At 45.7% G+C, this 23,194-nt stretch overlaps 1 protein-coding gene across 1 annotated transcript; it reads right to left on the minus strand.

The window, feature by feature from the left end:
• Nucleotides 1–3,716: 3,716 nt before the first annotated feature.
• Nucleotides 3,717–23,125, minus strand: STAMBP (STAM binding protein). The gene is made up of 10 exons (XM_083514328.1): nucleotides 23,008–23,125; nucleotides 20,544–20,757; nucleotides 14,626–14,701; nucleotides 14,118–14,213; nucleotides 13,089–13,413; nucleotides 11,019–11,143; nucleotides 9,755–9,892; nucleotides 8,061–8,173; nucleotides 5,438–5,537; nucleotides 3,717–4,720 (listed from the first exon to the last, which is right to left on the minus strand). The coding sequence occupies exons 2-10, from the start codon at nucleotides 20,744–20,746 to the stop codon at nucleotides 4,664–4,666; spliced, it is 1,233 nt and encodes a 410-aa protein (XP_083370454.1). The 5' UTR covers nucleotides 20,747–20,757; nucleotides 23,008–23,125; the 3' UTR covers nucleotides 3,717–4,663.
• Between the last annotated feature and the right edge of the window lie 69 nt (nucleotides 23,126–23,194).

Below are 23,194 nucleotides of genomic sequence, written 5' to 3' on the forward strand. Positions count from 1 at the left end.
GGCTTCACCCAGGGCAAAAAAAAACTCTCAGCTACAGCTTTGCACCAAGTCAGTCCATTGCTCCATGTGGCTTCTACATTCAACTTCTACATACAAAGCAAATACCCAACCACTGAGCTACAGTCCCTCCTCTGGGGGAAGATCTACCTCAGGGGTAGGCAACCTAAGGCCCAGGGGCTGAATTCGGCCCAATCGCCTTCTCAATCCAGCCCACAGACGATCTGGGAATCAGCTTGTTTTTACATGAGTTCAGTGGCGTAGCGTGGGGGGTGCAGGGGGGGCCGGCCGCACCGGGCGCAACATCTGGGGGTTAGGGTTTAGGGGCGCAAATCCACGGGTTAGGGGGCGCAAATTACTTGCCTTGCCCCGGGTGCTGACAACCCACGCTACGCCACTGCATGAGTTGAATGTGTGCTTTTATTTAAAATGCATCTCTGGGTTATTTGTGGGGCACAGGAATTGGTTCATATTTTTTCCAAAATATAGTCCAGCCCACCACATGGTCTGAGGGACAGTGGACTGGTCCACAGCTGAAAAAGGTTGCTGACCCCTGATCTACCTACTTTCCAGGATGCCTTGCCCACTGCAGTCCTGAAATTGGAGGGCTTTTAGGCTGCCTTGTGCTCAAGCAAAGGAGGAAGCCAACACCCACTGAGCCGAGCAAGAAGGGGGTCCTTCATAGAAACCCTGGGAGCTTTTGGGCGAAAGGACAACACTTGCACTTGAAAGCCCCAAACCCTGACAGGCAGTGGACAGCCTAATAAGGAAGCATTTGACCCAGGCAGCCAATCCAGCTTCCCTCGCAGCCCCACCACGGGCGCTTGGTATCCCAGCATCTGCCACTGGAATGGAATGCAGCCGCAGCAGCAAGAGAAGCAGCAGAAACCTATGACACAAAGCAGGCCAGCGGGAAGGAGGAAGAGAAGCTGCAGGGAATCCTTGGCATCTCCTAGCAGGCGGGGGGGGGGGAGGCTCATAGCCTGAGCTCCAAAAGCAAAAAAACCACACTTCCGGGGACTGGCCCAGGGAAGCAGCTGCCACTGGGCAATGCCTCCCAAGCCTCGCACACTAGAGAGCACTTTTCAGGAGGTTTGTGCTTTCCAGGAAGCCCCTACCATGCCACAAGCTGGCCCAAGAACTACCGTTCTCTGCTGTGAAACCGCACTGCAGTGCAAAGGATTCTGGGGAACAGGTGGCATATGTTTGGGGGAGCACCTCCATTTACGTGTGTGTGTGTGTGTGTGTGTGTGTGTGTGTGTGTATGTACACACACACAATATGTACCGTATTTTTTGCACCATAACACTCACTTTTTTCCTCCTAGAAAGTAAGGGGAAATGTCTGTGCGTGTTATGGAGGAAATGCCTACGGGTGGCATGCCTACGGATTTTCCTCCTCTAAAAACTACGTGCGTGTTATGGTTGGGTGCGTGTTATAGGGCGAAAAATACGGTACTTGTACACCGAACAATTTTTGTGTCCAGAGTACAGAGACCACTGAGAAAGACAGAGGTCTGAACATGTTTGGGTTCTGTGATACTTTGTGAGTTATATCTTATTAGAAAAACAGCCATGAATATTTCTAATGCAGAAAAATTGGAAATCTAAATACAAGCAACTGTATGATTTTTTGTTACTTTTTGTTAGATGCTATTGTCATTTTATGTTGTTTTTTGTGATTGTGTTTTTTTGTAATTGTTAAGTTTTTCAAATTGTTTTAATGCTGTATTTTTAAACTGTTGTAACCCACCCTGCAATGTTACGGGGAAGGCTGGGTAATAAATAATGGTGATACAGTGGTACCTCGGGTTACAGATGCTTCAGGTTATAGACGTTTCTGATTACAGACCCCGCTAACCCAGAAATAGTACCTCGGGTTAAGAACTTTGCTTCAGGATGAGAACAGAAATCGCACGGCAGCAGCGGGAGGCCCCATTAGCTAAAGTGGTACCTCAGGTTAAGAACAGTTTCAGGTTAAGAACGGACCTCCAGAACGAATTAAGTTCTTAACCCGAGGTACCACTGTAATAGCAATCATCACCATCATCTGTTCCCATTGTTTATATTTTGTCAGTATACTGTGTTTGTGCTCTTTTGCTTTGGATACAGGCAGATATACATTGTTCTTTCTTAATTGTCATTTGATTCCATAAAGTTATTTCATGTACAAATTTATGTTAGGTTTGCAACTATTTTAAAACCAAAGCTGCATTTGATTCCTTATTTCTGAATTCTTCTTCTTACTTTTTTTACACTGTATTTGTCCTTTGCTGGTCCTCCTGCCCCGCCTGCCAATGTGGTTAATGGAACGGAGGTTTTTAACCAGCGGTTGGAAGGCTTCTGTCAGGGATTCCTTAGCTGTGGTACCTGCATTACAGAGAGTTGAACCAGGTGACCCTTTGGGTCCAACTCTACAGTTCTGTGAAGCTGACCTATCACTAAAGGGAAAGTAAGATCCAACTGCTGATCAGATTCTGTTGGGGGAATGGGAGGGCGCCATCTTGCCCTTTGTCTCAGGAAGCAAAATTACTTGGGCAGTGCTGTGCTGATGGGAATTACGAGTCTAGAACATCTGGAGGACGCCAGGTTGAGGAAGGCTGATGTAGATGCACACAGAATTCATGTGGGGTGTTCGCCAGGCCAGCTAGGCCTCACTTAAGTGGAGTGTAACACCCAACACACACTCACATTGCAGGGGAAGAGATTTAAGAAGCTGCCAAGGGAATATGCTTTGTCTTCTGGGGCTCCCAAGCCTAGCAGCCCCTCTTGCCAGTGACTTGCTTTCACCGCCACAGTTTGTAAGCTTTGCAGATATTGATAAAATAAACGGCTTCTTCCCATAGTGCATGGCTAAACTATGGGACTTACTTTTTTATTCAATTCTTACTTAAGTGTGCTTTAAAACAACTTCTGCTGCAAATTCCAAAGCAATTCCAGTTCATTCTCCATATTGCAGATCGGAAGAGTGGGAGAGAGTGGCTTATGACAGCCCTGCAGTGCGGTTCACACTGAATGGGAAAAAGAGGAACTTTTCATTTTGCTAGATTCAGGTAGGTAGCCGTGTTGGTCTGACACAGTCTGTCTCTCTCTCTCTATATATATTATAAATATAAATAAATAAATAAATAAATATTATTTTTTATATATTTTCATTTTGCTGTTATCTTTTAGGGTATTGGGGGTGAGGTTAGGCACACTGGTGCTGGAACCAACTACATAAAAATATTGAAATTCTCCCCTGATTTTTTTCTTCTTCAGGGTAGCACTCACTTCTGTACCTGGGAGTACTGTACAGTAGATGGCTTTTCAATGTGAACCAGGGCATGGCCTATGCAGACAAGGAGATGGGTCTTCTCTGCTTGCTTCTTATCTTTGTGTCTCTTCCTCCCTTTCCATCTTCTCCATTCTATTCCCCCTCCCAGCTAGCGGTCAGTTTCCCCTCCGCTCCCAGTAAGCATTCCATGCCACAGAGTTGTAGATGATGCTTCTCACCCACTGATCTGTTTACAATTTACAGGGTGGAAGAAGCACCTGCAATCAAGTGCCAAGGCGGGGTGGCAAGACACAACCTGCAGGGTAGGGATGGGGAACCTGTGGCCTTTCGGGTGTTGCTGGACTACAGCTCCCATCATCCCTGGCCATTGGCAAATGCTCATCTGGAACTTACATTGGCTACACCTGCTTGAGAAAGAGAGAAGTGTCATCACACTTATGTTCTTTTTATAGGTGTCTTTATTTATTATTTAAAATATTTTAAACCTGCCCTTCACTGCAATGTGATACGAGGACAGGGTACAAGGTGTAGAGGTACCAGAGTCATTTTTCCAACAGTAAACCTATTTTTAAATCTCTGTATCGAACTAACCCTCAGTCTAGGCCTTTAAGTTGCTGGTCTAGGCCTTAAAGCATTACTTAAGGGGTTGTCCAACGAGTTAGATGATGATTCAGTGCATATCGGCACTTGCTGGAACTGAAAGTTCATAGCACAAATCAAGTGCAGATCTATCCTTTGGCAAACCGTGCCAAGAATGGAACCAAGAAGCTATTTATGGAATCCCTTCCTTTGGCTTCTCTTTTCCTGTAACTCCTATCTCCTCCCTCTCCCTGAAACGGAAGCCTGGAAGAACTTGTGATTTATTTATCTTTTGAAGAATTCCTGACAACAAAAAACACAATCTTCCTGCATATGCTCATTTCCTTCCAACGTAAACATCATTTTGTTGTCGCTCACAAGAAGTTGAGCTATTGGCACAGCACTTGGGGAATCCACCAAAGGCTTCCATCGGTGTTTATGAGCTTAGGAGACAATTCTATGTTTGCAGCTTGAAAGAGAGGAAACAGATGAATTTATGCGCTCAGCATATCACAAACAGATTTTTATAGGTTATTAATTTGCTTGATTTTTGGATTAAGGTTCAGCAGGGTAAAGCCTGAAGAGGATCAGTGAGCAGCCAAATACTACTTGAAGTAAGTTTAGTGATATCTCCTAAGAGTTCCTCTCTCCTCCCTAATTTAACAACTGCATGAGATCAGAAAGAATGTGAAACTCTTGAGGTGTTTACAGGGAGAGCCTTGGGAACTGCTGCATAGAGGGAGTATTATTAGTCATCATAAATTAATGTAGAGGACAGTTAATGGCTGCGAAAGGCATGAAGGCATTTGCTTTATCGAAGGTCCAGAACCATCACTTCCTGCTCCAGGATAGTCACGTGACTGCAGGTCTGAAAGGGAAAAGGAAAAGGAAATGAAGGGCACAGCAGTCAAGAGCAGGTGGGGTGGCTAAATTCAAAACATACAGGCTGAAAGAGATACTAATTGTGCACGGTGCATGGCAGTCTTAGAGTATTCCAAGTACCTCAACGTCACCAGCAGATTTCCCCTTCAGTGAGAGGTTTAGGAACAATGTGCTTCCCACCCAGCTGATCAGGGTTGCCATCACACACCCAAGTCCTAGCTGCCTCTGCCTCAGGGCTCCATGCCAGATTCCCTGAATAGGGACCAAGGGGTCTAGCCCTGTCACAGCAAAGCACTTCGGAAGCTCTAATTTGCTGCAAGAGTTTGTGCTGAGAATATCTTCTGCAGTCAAAAGCTCCAGCACCCACTGGAATTTCTTTTTCCTGGCTGCAATCCTAACCTTTGAGTAAGCCCCCTTAAATTCAATAGGACTCACTCCTAAACAGGCATTAGGATCCCACTATAAATTCTGATATTTTTATGCTGGAGAAAAATCCACACCATCCTGCTTCACTGGCAGTTTCTGGCACTACACAGAGAAAGAATCTCAAATAGTGGGGAGAAAAAGAGGAGGCATTCTCTGACCCTAGCAGGCATCAGAACAGAAACTGGATAAAGGTTTTCCTGTTAGCATGCCATTGCAGTACAGGCAGGATTGGGGGGAATCAGCAAGAACCAGGCCAATGCACTTTGGATATACTTACTGTAAAGAGTGGGGGATCTTTGCTATGTGGATGGAACCCTTTTTGCCTACAGGAAGAGATCTCTTCCATGCCATGGTCTGTCAATTTAAAGAATCCAGTCCTAGAAAGATTGTAAATAAAATCACTTGTATGCCTCAAAACTGATAGCAGGTTTTAGGGGGACAAGTTTTGTGTAACATATTTATTTAAAGTTCAATCATTAGCACTTCTGGGTTTCCTACATATTTTTTGTAAACTGCTTTGAAGGTGTTTTTTTGTTTTTTTAAAAGAATCATGTGATGTATAAATTTAATAAACTAAACTGAATTGAACTACAGTGGTGCCCCGCAAGACAAATGCCTCGCAAGACGGAAAACTCGCTAGACGAAAGAGTTTTCCGTTCTGGAGGTGCTTCGCAAAATGAATTTCCTATGGGCTTGCTTCGCAAGACGACAATGTCTTGCGAGTTCCTGCGGTTTTCCCCCCTCCCCCCTTTTTCTAAGCCGCTAAGCCGCTTATCAGCTAATCCGATCAGCAGATAAGACGCTAAAAGCCGCTAATAGCGCTAATCCGCTAATCCGTCAATGGGCTTGCTTCGCAAGACGAAAAAACCGCTAGACAAAGAGAATCACAGAACGGATTCTTTTTGTCTTGTGAGGCACCACTGTACACTAAAATAAGCAGCATACATAAAATATTTTAGGTACCTGTGGTCTCTTCCAGTGGATTGGATGTACTAGACTTGCCTTTTATATGTATGAATGCATTTTAGGATTATCTCCATTCTGATTTTAATTTTTGTACTATTGAGTTACTAAGTGCATACAACAACAACAACAACAACAACAACAACAACAACAACAACAACAAAAGTCATCAGAAAGTCATGAAAAGAACATAGCATAAGAAGAGCCCTACTAATTCATAAAAACTGGGAGGCAAATCACATTGATACAGGAAAACGGGAGAGAGATCTGCAGATGGAAATCCCAGAAGAAGTTTGGAAATTCTTATTGGATAGCTAAGAATTTTAGAGAAAATTGTGGTGAAATGGCATTGGTTGTCACAGAGGGGTAAATGGGCAGGAGGGTTGGGCGGTGCTGGTTTGGCAAAGACAGTAAAGGAGATTTCATCTCTGTCTGGTGTAGAATGTTGGAAGGTGAGAAGATACTGAAGGATGGTATTGTCATAAATGAAGGAATTTAAGACAAGATGGATTAACGATCCACTATCACGTCTTTTGAATTATGTGGACAATCAAAGAATATCCAAGAACAGCCAAACCCTCGTACTGAACATATAAGCATACTGATCTGCTGTGGTGAGGACTGCAGGGCCTGCTCCTTCTGCAAGGCCTTTGCCAGCTGGCCTAGGGGGTGGGGGCAGATTCACTGCAATGAACTCTCGGGGCAGTGCTGGGGGGGGGTCTGCTATTGTTTTTCCTGCTCCATGTTAGTGTGTTTTAAAATGCTTTTAAGATAATTTTAATCCATGGGGCTTAAAATTCTGGTTTTTTTTGGGATGGAGTGGGGTGGTTTTTAATGTTTAAATGGGGTTGGGGTTATTTTAATTTGAGTGTACAGTGGTACTTCTGGTTACATACTTAATTCATTCCGGAGGTCCGTTCTTAACCTGAAACTGTTCTTAACCTGAAGCACCACTTTAGCTAATGGGGCCTCCTGCTGCTGTCGCGTCACCGGAGCACGATTTCTGTTCTCATCCTGAAGCAAAGTTCTTAACCCGAGGTACTATTTCTGGGTTAGCGGAGTCTGTAACCTGAAGCGTATGTAACCCGAGGTACCACTGTAATTGTAAATTGTTTCTCTTTTATTATTTTCTATTGGTTTATTGTTTCATTTTGTAGTTTGTATAAGAAAACTTCTTTTTAAGGGTTCAAGGCTGGCCTGGGAGTGGGGCCTAGCCAATGGAATGGCTGGGCAGGTCCTACCGGGGTGGGATGCATTAGGACACCAGATCTCGGTGATCATGGGCAGGAGAAGGAGCCCAAGAGCAGCATTCTCCCCATCTGTGATTCCCAGTAACTGGTGCTCAAAGACCTGGTGCCTCTTTTGATTGCTATTTTACTATGACTAGCAGTCCATGAGTCTTATTTAATTATTTGGAAAGAAATCCTAGAACTGCTTATTATTAACACAATCTCCAAGGTGGGGTGAGGGACGTATGTTTTGGAAGCACAAGGATGCAAATTCATCTGCTAAATGTACATAATCCCCTTAGTGGAACCTAGTTCCTCCTTGCATCCTTAATTCTCCCCCCCCCCCCAAATTGTCCCAATTTTCCAAAATCTTTTAAACTCTATTGAAGTTCAGCCTGGGTTATCTACATTTCTTATGGTTATTATCAGAGCTATTTTTCTAGAGCTCCCCACGAACTTCTCCCTTGTTCTCTTAGAATAGCAATGGCGTCCACCTCTGAGGGGCCGGAGCTGAGTTCCTGTGAGCTCTGGCTGAAAAAAAAGGCCTGGTTAATATTATTTTTTAATCCCCTTCTTCTACATTCTTCCTAGGCCTCATCTGCCCTCTCTTCTTGGCCTAAGCATCAAACCTCTGTTAGAATGCGGTGCAGAATGGAATGAGCATAGCACATGTATTTAGTCTGCAATAGAAATAAATTGAACACTTACTCCTGGTATTTTGGCGAACAAACAATAGCTATAGACTCCGGCAGCATCATCTGATAGGAGCAGTGCGTATGTAGATCTACACTGGAAAGGAAAGCTGTTTGGGTAGGATGTGTCTAAATAAGGATGGAGGAAAAGAGGGAGAAATTAAAGTCAAGCACCAAGAAAGGCATGGCTCATTCTTGACAACCACCAAGCAAGGGGGAAAGGCTCCTGTTCTCTAAGGAAACATTAGCCTGACCTTTCATAGCTCTTTATCAGAGTGATCACCTTCCCCACCCCCCCACCCCCGCCCTAGCAATCTAAGTCCAGACTGGGAAAGCAGAGAATAAGCAGGTGCAGCGCTGACCACTTCTGACCATAAATATTTGGGTGCTTGATAAGTAGAATCATAGAGTTGGAAGAGACCACAAGGGCCATCGAGTCCAACCCCCTGCCAAGCAGGAAACACCACCAGAGCACTCCTGACATATGGTTGTCAAGCCTCTGCTTAAAGACCTCCAAAGCAGGAGACTCCACCACACTCCTTGGCAGCAAATTCCACTGTCAAACAGCTCTTACTGTCAGGAAGTTCTTCCTAAGGTTTAGGTGGAATCTTCTTTCTTGTAGTTTGGATCCATTGCTCCGTGTCCGCTTCTCTGGAGCAGCAGAAAACAACCTTTCTCCCTCCTCTATGTGACATCCTTTTATATATTTGAACATGGCTATCATATCACCCCTTAACCTCCTCTTCTCCAGGCTAAAGATGGCCAGCTCCCTTAGCCGTTCCTCATAAGGCATCGTTTCCAGGCCTTTGACCATTTTGGTTGCCCTCCTCTGGACACGTTCCAGTTTGTCAGTGTCCTTCTTGAACTGTGGTGCCCAGAACTGGACACAGTACTCCAGGTGAGGTCTGACCAGAGCAGAATACAGTGGCACTATTACTTCCCTTGATCTAGATGCGATACTCCTATTGATGCAGCCCAGAATTGCATTGGCTTTTTTAGCTGCCGGGTCACACTGTTGGCTCATGCCAATTCAAATGTCGTCCTGCACAAAGACCAGGACACAGAGCTCAATCTGGAAAGAGGTTTTCCTATGTAAGCCCCACTGAAATGAATGACTAAGAGCACAGCCAAGGGTGGTAGCCCTGGGATCAGACAGATTCAGCAGATGGGTGAGAGGGTGTGGTCAGGGCCAGCCAAAGACATTTTGCTGCCTAAGGTGGCAAATAATTGTCCCCACTACGAGCCAAGTTGTTTTGGAACCGGAGGCAGAAAATCCCACAAGAAACAACCCCCCCCCCCGAGCAATTCAACAGCAACAGCAGTTTGCTGCCCTTTCATGACACTTAAAATTAGCTGCCTGAGGCAGCTGCCTCACTGTGCCCAATGCTAGAGCTGGCCCTGGGTGTGATAAGCACCAAAGAAAACCCACTTGGTAATTCCACCCCCCTCCCCACCATACACAGGCATGCAAGTAGTCACAATTCACGGAGAAGTTCTACTGCACAAGAGGAGCACACTAGGGTTTTGCACCCCCCAGCAGCAGGTTGCTTTGGGACCTTCCACAAATCTCTGAATTTGTCTTCTGCTCTACAGCAGGCAGCAGCCAATTGCTTTGCGGGGAAAGCACAAGAACCTGGCAAAGACTCAGCCCGTAACAAGTACACCCGCAAACAGGCTTTTGCACCTGGAAGGCCTTGAGCAAGGGCTTACATGGATCCATCCCAGAGTGATAAGGCTGTACTGATCCTGGATCAGGAAGAGTTCCTCCTCATTCTCAGTGTTGCAATAGTCAGGGCCTCCGTGCTGCTTGGGGATGATGACATGGGTTACTGTGAATTCGTTCTTCATCTGGAAGGGAAAAAAGAAGGGCAAGGGGGCAAGGAAGAGGAATTAGCAGCAGCCAACAGTGCTGCCATTCAAACACCACACAGCCCCAGGGACATAAACATAATGGCCTACGAATGGAATGACCCAACACCACACTCCCAGCTTCAGAGACATTAGAGACCTGGACAGTTTGGATGTTTTAGTGAATTTCAGCTTTCCCTCCTCCTCTTCCTCCAATTACTGCTCACTTTCTGGTGTGATCCCTCTGCTGCCTTGTTGTTGTTTAATGTTACTGAATTACTTTAAAAAACCCACCTGTGTCCCACTTTAAGAACCCGAAGAGCAAAAGCTGCCTACATGAATAAATCTTCACCTAGAGAAGTTTAAGGGAGGCTGAAGGCAAAGAAATATGGGTAAAATTGGCTTTCTGGCTACAGTGTAAAAATAGAAAAGCCAAGCTGGAAAAACCCCTCAAGTGTTGGATGTTGCAAATATATTTAAGAACTTTAAAAACTGAAAGAAGTGGTCCTAATGTATTACAAAGGTTGCAGCATATCATTTTTTAAAAAAATAAATGATTCATTTATCATTTTACCAAAACACATTGAAGCCACCATAACCTTTGAAGGTGTGAAACTATAAGATGTGCTATCCAATATCCAGAGCAGCATCAGCCTAGGGTGGTATTATAGGCTCCTGCACTGCTGAAATATTTTGACATCACCACCATCTGTCTGTCCATGGCCTCGGGGCTCCGTCTATTACCTCTTAGCCCTGCTGCCCACTCAGTCTTCCTGCTTCTCCACCACACCTGCTGACAGTACACACCCTCTCTTGTCCCTAACTCTTATACAAGGTCTCCTCCAAAAGTCGCCCCTCAACAAAGCTGACTTTCTGCAACTTGTATCTCCCCAGGGTGAGTTTTTGCAAGAAAGAGTGTTCATGAACGTTCCATGACTTCACATCAGTGCAACCAGTTTTACATGTGTGCAACAGCTTTGATATATGCACCCATATTCTTTAAGTGATGTAAAGCAAGTTAATATTAATAAACACAAATATTTCCAAGTATTCAAATCAGCAGCTTGAGAGTCTTGAAACCGGGGACTACCAAATATTGACAGAATTATCCCAGAAGTCACCTTACCAGCTTCCCACAAAGGATTCCACATGTCTCTACACCCCTTGCAGTGTTTGCATCTGCCAACTTGAGGAATTTATGACAGAGTTCTCTGGGGACAGTCACATGGCGAAGTCCTTCTATAGTAGTATCTGCAGAGAGAAGAGAAGATTTTGATGTACAATGTGACAGGCATATATCAGGCCTGGTTCTAGCCTAAGCTTTTACCCCGAATTGCTAGTTCACTATGCGTGTGTGTGTGTGAGGGAGGAAGGAAGGGAAGCATTCAAACGTATGAGTCAATGCCTGCAATCTGAACTGAATGGTCCAGACTCAGATTTACTACATGATCTGTTGTTTGGAAGAATAGGTCACAGGAAGATTGTTTTGAGACCAGCACTTTAAAAAAGGGCCAGTGGTTATTTCAACCAGAATTAAGAGGTAGCCCAAAGTTGTTGCTGGTAAGCGGATGCACACCTGGAAAGAAAAAGCTCAGGTGTGCTGCATAAGGTCCAAAAGCCCTTTCCAATACAGTGGTACCTCGGGTTACAGACGCTTCAGGTTACAGACTCTGCTAACCCAGAAATAGTACCTCGGGTTAAGAACTTTACTTCAGGATGAGAACAGAAATCGTGCTCTGGCGGCGCAGCGGCAGCGGGAGGCCCCATTAGCTAAAGTGGTGCTTTAGGTTAAGAACAGTTTCAGGTTAAGAAGAGACCTCCAGAACAAATTAAGTACTTATCCTGAGGTACCACTGTATGTGTGTCACCCCTTACATTCCACAGGGAGGGACCTACTAACAGAACTCATGACCACCGCTCCACTGCAAAAATGTCTCAATGCTGCAGGATTCTCTGTACAGTGGTAACTCTGGATGCGAACAGGATCCGTTACGGAGCCCCGATCGCATCCTGAAGTAAACGTAAGACGCGTCTGCGCATGTCGCATTTCGCCACTTCCGCGCATGCGCGTGACGTAATTTTGAGCATCTGCGCATGTGGCGAAACCTGGAAGTAACACACTCCGTTACATCCGGGTAGCCGCGGAGAGCAACCCGAAAATACTCAACCCGAGGTATGACTGTATTTCAAGACTGCCTTCTGAAAGAACTGATAATATTTTCAGTGAGCAGATGGAGGAAAATTGGGGGGGGGGGAGGATGAAAGGTGGGCGAATATTCAAGGATTACCGTATTTTTTTGCTCTATAAGACTCACTTTTTCCTTCCTAAAAAGTAAGGGGAATGTGTGTGCGTCTTATGGAGCGAATGCAGGCTGCGCAGCTATCCCAGAAGCCAGAACAGCAAGAGGGATTGCTGCTTTCACTGTGCAGCGATCCCTCTTGCTGTTCTGGCTTCTGAGATTCAGAATATTTTTTTTCTTGTTTTCCTCCTCCAAAAACTAGGTGCGTCTTGTGGTCTGCTGCGTCTTATAGAGCGAAAAATATGGTAAGTAAGAACCCAGGTTTCTCCAATCAACTGAAGCCCACAAACTTGTTGGGTCCTTGGAGAATGGCTGTCTTGTCACATCCTGTCCCTGCAACTGGCCACTCAGGCGCCCTGAGTTCCACCCAACAGTGGGAAGAGGCCTGACAGCAGCCGTTGCGCCCCCTCAAAGGCCCGATGGGGCCTAGTCACAGCTGTGGGAGGGCCCAACAGAGCCCATCTGGCTGCGGAATAGAGGGGGCGGCCCCCTCAGTGAAAATGGGGGGGGCTTGGCCCCCACGGCCCCGCGTACATGCACACCTATGGCCACTCAAGAGCATGAGGGCAGGGCAGGAAATAAAACGGGCTTGTGAGGCGGCTCAGCTTCAGATGGCAAAACAGTAGCAGAGGGATCTGTTTCTTCTGCAGAGAACATACGAGATCCTAGAATCAGAACTGTAGAGTTGGAAGGAACCCAAAGATCCTATCTTGTCAACATTCTACAATACAGAGATCTGGATCTGCACAAGCAGGGTTTTAAGTGTTACAAAAGTAGAGTTATTTAGTTTTAGAATACTCTCATGTTGCAGGTGAGGGGTTTGTTCATGTTTTGATGTGGAAGGGAAGGAGATCTGTCACCCAGTAGCCAAACAAGGTGGGTCAAGGCATACTAACTGTTTTCTGGGGTCCCCAAAGCTCCAGGTTTCAGAGACCTGTCCACAGTGGGGGGTTTTGGCAGCGCTCCTCCTCCACTGGGGCTCAAGGGCTTGAGCACGCCAGGTACCAAGGGGCCATCCGAGGTGTGGGGGGTTGGCTTCCCAAACTGCTGCACGATTTTCAGGCGCTCCTTCTCCAGCTCCTGGCGCCGGATCATTTCCTCGAATGCATTGAACTGCTCCTGCTCGGCCTGCTGCTGCTTCATCCTGGCCACCCTCTGCCTCTCCTCCTCCAGCTGTTGCTGCAGAGCCAGGCTGCGGGCAAACTCTTCCTCCTGCTTCTTCTGCATCAGGAACATCAGACAAGGGACCAGGTGAGAAAAGGTGCAACACAGGCAGCCCATGGAAGTCCTTGGGTCTCACAGGCAAAAGCAGGTTTAAAAAGAAATCCGGCTGCTGCATTCTGGACTAATTGAAGTTTATGGACAATTCTTCAAAGTCCACCCCATGGAAAGCACATCGCTATAATCCAGATGTAATTAAGGCATGTGCTAAACCAGTATTTTCTGGGCACAGGCACATTTGGTGTACCAATCTAAACTGGGCAAAGGCATTCCTCACTGTGGCCATCACTTGAGCATCCAGGCTCAAGGCTGGATTCAGGAGAACGCTCAGACTATAATCTGAGATTTAATGGGGAGTGTTACTCCCATTCACAACAGGCTAAACTCCTATAGGCAAGACTATCTCATTTATGTTAACTTCAAATTTGTTCTTCTCCATCCAGTCCATTACTGACCCCAAGACACCAGAGCAGAACCTCCATAGCCACTCTGGATGAAGATGGAAGAGTTTTTTCCTGAATACCAGTTGCTGGGATAGGGAGAGAGATCAAGGGTAGGTGGGGTACAGTGCTGGGATAACATGTCAGCTTCAGTGTTTGACCAGGACCAAACACAAACAGACCCCAAACAGCCATCATTCACTGCAAGCTGTGGTGTTCAGAGGCACAATTTGGAGCTCACGCATTTCTCCTCCTGTTACTCACTTTCTGTACATTGTACTCTGCATATTCTTTGTTGTATCTTTCTAAAAGCTCCTTTTTCAGCTCTTCGGCTCTAGGAAATGCAACTTCTTTTAGTTTCTGGATAGAGAGAAAGTAAGCATGAAAATCAAGTTCTTTAGAACTCAAAAAGAAGCTGTGATCAGTAGCAGTGTGACAATAAGAACCATTATTAGAGGGGCCTGGAACAGTCTGCCAGGATGTTTGTCTAGGCAAGCACCACTGAAATAAATTGGAGCTGTGCAACAGCACAGCAGGGAGAGGGAGTCAGGACAGAAACTTACAAGGAAGGGTGACACACTTCTTAGCGTGTGCTCTCTCTCTCGGGCGCCTGCATTTTGCAACATAATTCATTGCAAAATAGTTTCTATATATGCTTGTGACAGACTAATAGCTTCTTCCTCATTGCCAGTATCTGGGAGCTACAGCAGCTTTGCTCTAGAGGAAAATCTTAAAACAAAGTTTCCCCATTACAGCCAGTGTGGCCACTTACTTTTACTGTGTCTCTCTTCTCAGGAATGATAGCAGTTTTGTAATCGCGATGCTTCGGAAGTTTCTCTATGAAGAGCCTTGGAATAGAGAGGACAAAGAAAGTGAAAACAGGCAGCTGAGATGTAGGAAGGAGAACCATGAGCACTCTTGGGTTGTTACAGCATTTCCAGGTCCAATACAATAATCCTGTGTGGCTAAGATCAGGCCTACATACCCTGATCACGTGGGGACTCTGGGATCAGAATTTCAGTTTACATTTTTTACAGCAAAATTCCAGGACACAATGCTCCTCTCCACCACAAACTAAAGACATCCCTTTTCTAACATAGGCACTCCACAGGAAACTGCATCTCAAACAGACTCCAAAATATCACATCTAGGGCTTTGGGTCACAGGATCGCAATCTCTGTGGAAAATTGCATCTGTGTTGCTCCTATAGCTCTATTTAAATGGCAAACTTGCTCCCCAAGAGAAATTTGACTCTCCGCATACAAAACAGTCCCTGGGCAAAAGCTGAGCTTTCTGCCACTTCCTTCTTCTAATGGAAATGGTCCCCACAGTCAGGTACTGGAGCAGACTATAATTTGCAAATCTGGATATTCTGTTCCTCCACACAAGCAAAGACCATGGGAATTATTTGTTCAAAGGAAAAACTGGCCTGCCAAGTAGCGTCAAAGCAAAGCTCAAGCCTACTTCAGGCACAGGTTTGCATAAATGGAAATGGTTCAGCCTCCTGCACGTAACTGACAATTTAGTTTTCAGCTGCAATCTTAAGGGTCCTATTTTAGCAACTTAAATGTACTTTCATTCAGATGCTGATTTAGGCCAGGATTAGCCAACCAGGAGTTCAGTCTCCAAACAACTTTATCCAACCCCTCCAAATTCTAAAGAAAACACAGTACACAAAAATGTTTCTAGGTCTACCTCAGTTTTATTGTCTTGCTACGGCATTTGCCTTCTGGAAAGGCAGGATGAACTCACCACTCTTTCCCTGGAGAGGACCCTTTGGGAAGCACATTTGCTTCTCAGTACCTCCCCATTACAACCTCCCACCATCTGAGCAAATTTGCTCTTCACCTATGAAGCGCTTCGCAATGGCTGTGCCAACTTCACTCAAAAGTCTGAGCATCAGGTTGGGCAACCCTCCAAAAATGGATAATTTAGGCTAAGCTCTGCTTAGTCCTCCAAGACGAGTTCCCTCACAGTAAGGACGGTCCTGCACAAGGCCTGACAAAACAGAAACACCATTTATACTGTAATCCACACAGAGTTTCCTCGTTGTCGCTGCATTTGTTACTGCAATGGCAGAATCACAGTTGGAGGATTTGTTTAGTTAAAGGAGGCTTAGGTGGCTGCCAAGAGGGAGCAGAGCTGGAAGGGATCCACCAAGTTTTACACTTAGCAGGTCCCTTGGCCAGTTTCTCTTCCCAGAAATGCCCATAAAAGAGGAAGCATGGAAGGTTAAGCAAGGCTGAAGGTGATGCTAATCAGGAAAAAATGTACTGAATGTAATGGGGCTGGAGCAGGAAAATTGTGCATAGAAGATGCCTGGGTAATGGTGGCAGCAACAGCCATTGGAAAGGAGAGAAGGCTGACCATACTAGACCCCCACTTCCATTTTTGGAACTACCAAGAATTTAACATTTGCTTGGAGAAGTTTTGAAACGAACTGTGAAGCGGATTTTCAGCATGTTAAAGGATTTCAACAGCACCTGAAACCCTAAAGCTGCAACACTATGAACACTTACTCAGAAGTAAGCCCTAACAAACTTGGTGGGACTTACTTCTGAGTAAACACACAGAGGCCACAAACCAGCCCACAGCACTAAAGCGGGGGGGGGGGGGTCGGGGGCGGAGGAGCTCAATGCAATACACTGGACTCTGAAGGAAGGCAGCCAATCATATCCAAGACAGGAAAGAAAGGGCATTTTGCTTGGGAACTGAATGAATGTAAAGGTTGTGAAAGCGAGTAACTGCATGGGAGGTTCCTGTGATATGCATGACATCACGGCCTATGAAGAGAGCCAATATCCCTTCTTGGCTACAAGGAAGGCTGCTCTTGTGGAATCCAAATCCTGAGGGAGGATTTTGAGGTACTGCTAAAAAACTGGCTGAACAGTAAAGCGACTTTCAATGTTACTGGAAAAACCCCAACAGCACAGCTCACTAGAAATTTGATATTGTCTCCTAGGAGTAGGAAGATTAGTACTCCCCCACCCTGCCCCCAGCTTTGACTCCCAGATCTCTCAAAGAAAACTTAAAAGGTAAAAGGTAAAGGTACCCCTGACCGTTAGGTCCAGTCGCGGACGACTCTGGGGTTGCGACGCTCATCTCGCTTAACTGGCCTAGGGAGCCGGCGTACAGCTTCCGGGTCATGTGGCCAGCATGACTAAGCCGCTTCTGGTGAACCAAAGCAGCGCACAGAAATGCCATTTACCTTCCCACTGGAGCAGTACCTATTTATCTACTTGTATTTTGACATTCTTTCAAACTGCGAGGTGGGCAAGGGCTGGGACTGAGCAACGGGAGCTCACCCCGTCGCGGGGATTTGAACCGCCGACCTTCCGATCGGCAAGCCCTAGGCTCAGTGGTTTAGACCACAGCGCCACCCACGTCCCTCAAAGCAAACTTAGAAGATTGTTAAGACTGATATATGTGGCATCTTAACAATAAAAAAACACAACAGGCCTTTGATTGGGTAACCTTAAACTGCAACTCTGAGCCAGCTATCAGCTTTTCATTCAAACACTGAAGGGAAAATGTGAACCTCACGGCTCAATAATCAGTGAATGCCAACAAGTGAAAATAAAGGTCCTCTTTCCCAGGGGAGGAATGGAAGAGGATTCTCTTGGCCTAGTAAGAAATAAGCTGAACTGAACGAGTAACTGAAGCTACATGTCAATATATGCAGCCAGGCAGACTGCTGTTTGAGGCCAGTTACGGAGAGCTAACTTCATTGGCTAACAGTCTGTTTCTGAGCACAATTCAAAGTGTTGGTTATGGCCTATAAGGCCCTATATGGCTTGTGCCCAGGCTATCTGAAATATTGCATCTCCCTAAAATTCTTGGGTGAGCACCTTCTCTCGGTCCCATCAACTTAAGGAGGATGGTTGGTGGTGACCAAAGAGACAGCATTTCCTGTGGCTGCTTCCAATTTGTGGAATTCCCTCCCAGGAGAGATTAGATTGGTTCCCTCTTTGCTATCCTTCCACCAGCAGGCTAAGACCTTCCTGTTCAGACAGGCCTTTAAAAACTTAAGGTGCAGACCATTATAGTCAGGGCAAATTGCACTTTAATTGCCGGTTCTAAATGTGCTCTGATGGTGGTGGTGGTGATAGTTTCTTATTTATACACCCCTAGCCACTCAGAGCAGCTTCCAACAAATTAAAACACAATACGACATCAAACCTTAAAAACTTCCCTGAACAAGGCTGCCTTCAGATGTCTTCTAAAAGTCAGATGGTTGTTTATTTCCTTGACATCTGACAGGAGGGTGTTTCACAGGGTGGGAGCAACTTACTGAGAAGGCCCTCTGCCTGGTTCCCTGTAATCTCAGTTCTCTCAGTGAGAGTATTTTAATTACTGTTTTCAACTTGTTTGTTTCTATAACACTGGTATTTTATAATGTTGTTTTCAAATGTTGCAAGCTGGCTTGAATTCCATTTTGGGAGAAAGGAGGAATATAAATTAATAAATTAAATACACAAACCTGGCAGATCCTTTTGCACTCAACAATCCAGGCAAGTTACAGTTTTTGTTAGTTTGGCAGTCAGTGCTACAGCCCAGAGACCTCCCTTGAGCCCGCTTGCTGATAATTACAAAAACTACTTTTCTGGGTTAAAAGAAACTCATTTGACTTCTCAACCTCATATAATGGAATCAATAAGGTCCCTCTGCCCACCCCCAGAAGTAATTTTTACAGCATTCACACAGCCCCCAACTCCCCCTCCCCCGGCAGCTGTTGTATTAATGACTATTGAGAGTGATGAGCAAAACATGGTGCTTTTCATGCCCAAGACATTACACCAGTGACATGCTCATTTATCTTCCCCATCCCGACTGCGCTTGTACCACATTTTATTTAGTTTATAAAAATATTTCTATATTGCTATGTCATAAAAGAAATTGCATTAAAGTGGTTTACAGCAGTAAAATATAACAGGCATGTCCAAAAAAGGTAGATCGCAATCTACCAGTAGATCAGGGTGTTCCTGTTAGATATCTGGCCCCTCAGCGATCTCCTTACAAAGAAGCAAAAAAAGCCAAAAACAAACTTTGGCTTACTAAAAGATGCTCCACAACTTTGCCTTTCCTAAAAAAGCTCCACAACTTTGGCTTCCTAAAAAAAGTTCAACAACTTTGGGTAGATCACTGCCAGTTTTTTAATACTTTGAGTAGATTGCAGTCTATTGGGAGTTGGACATCCCTAAAATATAAAATTGTACAATAAAACTATATTAAAGAGTTAAAAACAGACACCAATTAGTGATTGTGGAAGGCTGTATTCTTAATTGCCTGCATAGGCCAGGCAGAACAGCAAGGTTTTCAGCAGGCACTTAAAAGTTGGCACAGAAGGTGCCTGCTTAATCTCTATTGGCAGAGTTACAGATAGGTAGCCGTGTTGGTCTGCCATAGTCAAAATAAAAAAATTCCTTCCAGTAGCACCTTAAAGACCAACTAAGTTAGTTCTTGGTATGAGCTTTCATGTGCATGCACACTTGGTATCTGAAGAAGTGTGCATGCACACGAAAGCTCATACCAAGAACTAACTTAGTTGGTCTTTAAGGTGCTACTGGAAGGAATTTTTTTATTTTGTCTATTGGCAGAGTGTTCCACAGGACTGTGCTGATGACACTAAAGGCAACTTGGGGAATGACCAGTGATGCTTCTGCACATGATCTCAGTAATATAAGGGTTGGGCTGGGATACAAGAGTTCAGGCGATCCCTGAGGTACCCAGGACCTAAATTGTCCAGGGTTTTGTAAGTGAATACAACGACCTTGAACTGGCTCAGCAGCAGATGGGCAACCAGAGCAGAATGTTTAACAAAGGTGTCCCATGTTTTTGGTCCACTGCCCCCATGTTTTTGGTCCACAGCTGGAGCTTTCAAACCAGATCCAAGGACAGCTCCAGTAGAGTGGATTACAGTGATCTAGCCTTGAGGTTACAAATGTATGGACTACATTGGTCAGGCAATTCTTGTCCAGGAATGGTTGCAGCTGGAGAACCAGACAAAGCTGGTAGAGGGGACTTGGGCCTACCCAGAGTAGACCACTGAAATAAATGAACCTAAGTTAGTCATGTATTTCATTTTCAATTGGTCTACTCCAAGTAGGACTAACATTTGATACAACCCATAGGCCAGCCTGTTGATCCAGCTAGCTCAGTACTGTCAACACTGACTGGTGGCATCTATCCAGGCTTTCAGACAGGCAACATTCACACCACTACCTCTGGGTATAGGGTGGTATATAAATTCAATTAATAATAATACCTGGAGAAACCAGGAGTTGAACCTGGGACCTTCTGCATGCAAAGCAGATGTTCTACCTATGAGCTACAGCCCTTCTACTGAATGCACACCCATTACATGCAGGCTGGACACTTGCCCCATCTTTGAATCAAGATTTACAGAACTACCCACAAAGATTAAAATGCAGCTGAGGGTTGATTTGACAGGTTGCTTAGATAAACCCTTAGGCTCAGCTTTGGGGTGAGACAAAGTCATCTTCTTCTTGCTGATTAAAAACTTAGGTGAGGGAAGAAGCCGGTACTGGCACACCTGAGTCACAATAAGTAACTGGCCAAGAATCTCGTATAAGTTCCATCTGGTGCAGCTGGTTTACAATACAATGGTACTTAACAGGTTTATCAGAACAGAGGTTCCTCTGTTATTACTGAGCAATGCAAATTTCTTACGTGATGTACTTGTTGTACAATATAAAGGCACGTTCAATGTTGCCTTCTTCAGAATAGATAGTTGCCATCCGGATGATCTCAACTCCAGAACGATAGTACCTCCGGGGTGGGACATCTTCATTCACCTCCACACTACTGCCCATTTGGATAAGACCCCTGACCCGGTCCTCTGGGGGCAGGCTGACATCTGCGTGGTCAGGCATAGGGGGTCAGTCTGTAGAGAGAATTGATATGACCGGCACTGAAACCATTTGTATCCAGATAAACCCTTTAACTGAAATCTCTGGAAGATACACGGGGACACGGACTCTCATATAAACTTAAGCTCTAATATTTGTGTAACTGAAGAATGCTGGTGAAAACACATCTTGTGACTACAATCCAATAAACCTTAAGGTCACAGTGTCTCAGGTATTAATTATAAAAAGCATATCAAACAAGCATTTCCACTACCAGTTGTGTCTTCAGAAGCAGGAACTGGATACTACAAGTTGTTTAAGAGACCAAATTATAAGGAATTGCTAAATTAACTTTAGTAGGAAATCTCCCTTTCACTACCAGAAATCCCCCCTCTCATCATATTGCTGCTGCTCAGGAAATGGCTTTTATACGGGCTAAATTATATTTTAATATATTGGGTATTTTTTGTACTTTTAATGTTTTATTATAATAATGTACTTTTTGTTCACTGCCTTAGATAGAAAGGCAGCCTTTAAATATAGTTCCACCTGGTACTGTAGTCAGCTTGATGACGATGCCACCCTTCATCAGATGTTTTTAATGCTAGAATAGGAGTTGTGACTTCCAAACAGCCTCCCCTTTTCAGCTGCTGATAATAAGCAACCTTCCCAAATAGCTTTGCCTCAGGTAATGTGTGCATGTGGGCTTTTTATATTAAACTGTGACACTCAACTTGTGCTGTACCTCTCATTCACTAGATGAGCGTGCTATACACACGACTCTTGGTGCCTCTGCTACAGAGATTACACAATCATCTTTCTAAAGTCTTTTTGTACTGAAGTCCAGACTGATCCTCCAACTGAAGGCACCCAGATCAGCCTTTCCCAACTTGGGATATTTTGGACTACAAGTCCCATCAGTCCCAACCAGCAAAGCTATGCTTCCATCAGGCCCAGAATCATACAGCAGCACAGGCTTAAGCCACCAACTTGGATGGATTTTAAACAGAATCGGACAAATTCATGGAGAAGGTAGTGACCAATGACTACTAGCCATGATGGAGGCTATGCTCTTCCGCCACATACCAGTTGTTGGAAACCGAAGGAGGAAAGAGGTCCTGTTGCGCCGATGTCCTGCTTGCATGTTCCTGGCAGGCATCTAGTTGGGCACTTTGAAAACAGGATGCAGGACTAGATGGGACATTGGCCTGATCCAGCAGGCTGCTCCGTGGTGAGCCTTTGAGAGAGTGACTGGCCAATGAGCTTCAAAGCCAAGTGTGGATTTGAACCTGGCCTGGTCCAACTCTCTCATCACTACACCACTCTGGCTGGGATCTTATAAGATCCTTATAGAGAGAGCAGACAACACATGGTTATTGTCATGATATCTGCAGAGCTGGAGAAAAATCATTTCTGCTCAAACAGCGAGCAGAGGATGTACTGATGTGGCTCCTTGGAGTGACAGCGCTGCAATCCGGACAACAGCTTGGAGCAAGGCTAGTCAACATGATGCCCTCCAGGTGCTGCTGGATTCCCAACTCCCTGCAGCCTGCATGGCCAACGATCAGGGGTGATGGTCCAGCAGTGGTGCCCTGTGTGGTGCCAAAATTCTGTGCACACCCCCCCCCGTCTTTCATTTTACATCACTGTTGTGGCATCTGTTTTAGGTGCCCTCGAGGCTCCATGCCCAGTGCTATTGAGCTCCTCTAAATCCACCTCTGGGTCCAGCAACGTCTGAATAGCACTGAAGGACCGTGAGAAAAAGGTCCTGGACTAGGCGGTTCCTTGGTCTGCAAGGCTCGCTTTGTCCTCTTACTGCTCCTGTCACCCTAACCATCGGGCTGCCACCGCTGGGTGGGCGTCCACTCCTGGAGGGTTTTATTATGCATTTTGCATTTTGATGCTGTGAACTGCCTTGGGATCTCCGAGCGAATGGCGGGACACAAGTCATAGCTGTCAACTTTTCCCTTTTCTTGCGAGGAACCCTATTCGGAATAAGGGAATTTCCCTTAGAAAAGGGAAAACGTTGACAGCTAGGGCAAACTTAGTAGGCAAATAAGCAGCAGCAGCAACAGTCCTCCCTCCCTCCCTCCCTTTCAGCTGAGCCCGGCGAATTCGTGAGCCGGTCCGAGAGGCGCCGATGCCTCCCGCCCCCCGGACGGCGAGGGAAGCGGCCAAGAGCTCCGCAGTTGGGGGCGGGGGGGGCGGCAGGCTCGAAGGGCGGCAGCAAAGCAGGAGCCGCGGCTCGCGAAGCTCCTAGGCCGCCTTCCAGGCCCCGGACTCACCTGGGCTGGCGGGCGCGGGCCGCCTCTCCTGGCTGGGCTGCACAGACCTGCGAGCGGCGGACGGAGGCAGATACGGAACATGAGCCACTTCCGGGAGGCCACTTCCGGCTTCTCTAGCCCGGCCCTCCTGCCACAGAGATATTTCAACAGAGATATATTTAGGCGAGGGGTCGCTGCTTAGTGTCGC

The sequence above is a fragment of the Podarcis liolepis genome (assembly GCF_965112155.1).
Source record: "Podarcis liolepis genome assembly, chromosome: 7".
Lineage (NCBI taxonomy): Eukaryota > Metazoa > Chordata > Lepidosauria > Squamata > Lacertidae > Podarcis > Podarcis liolepis.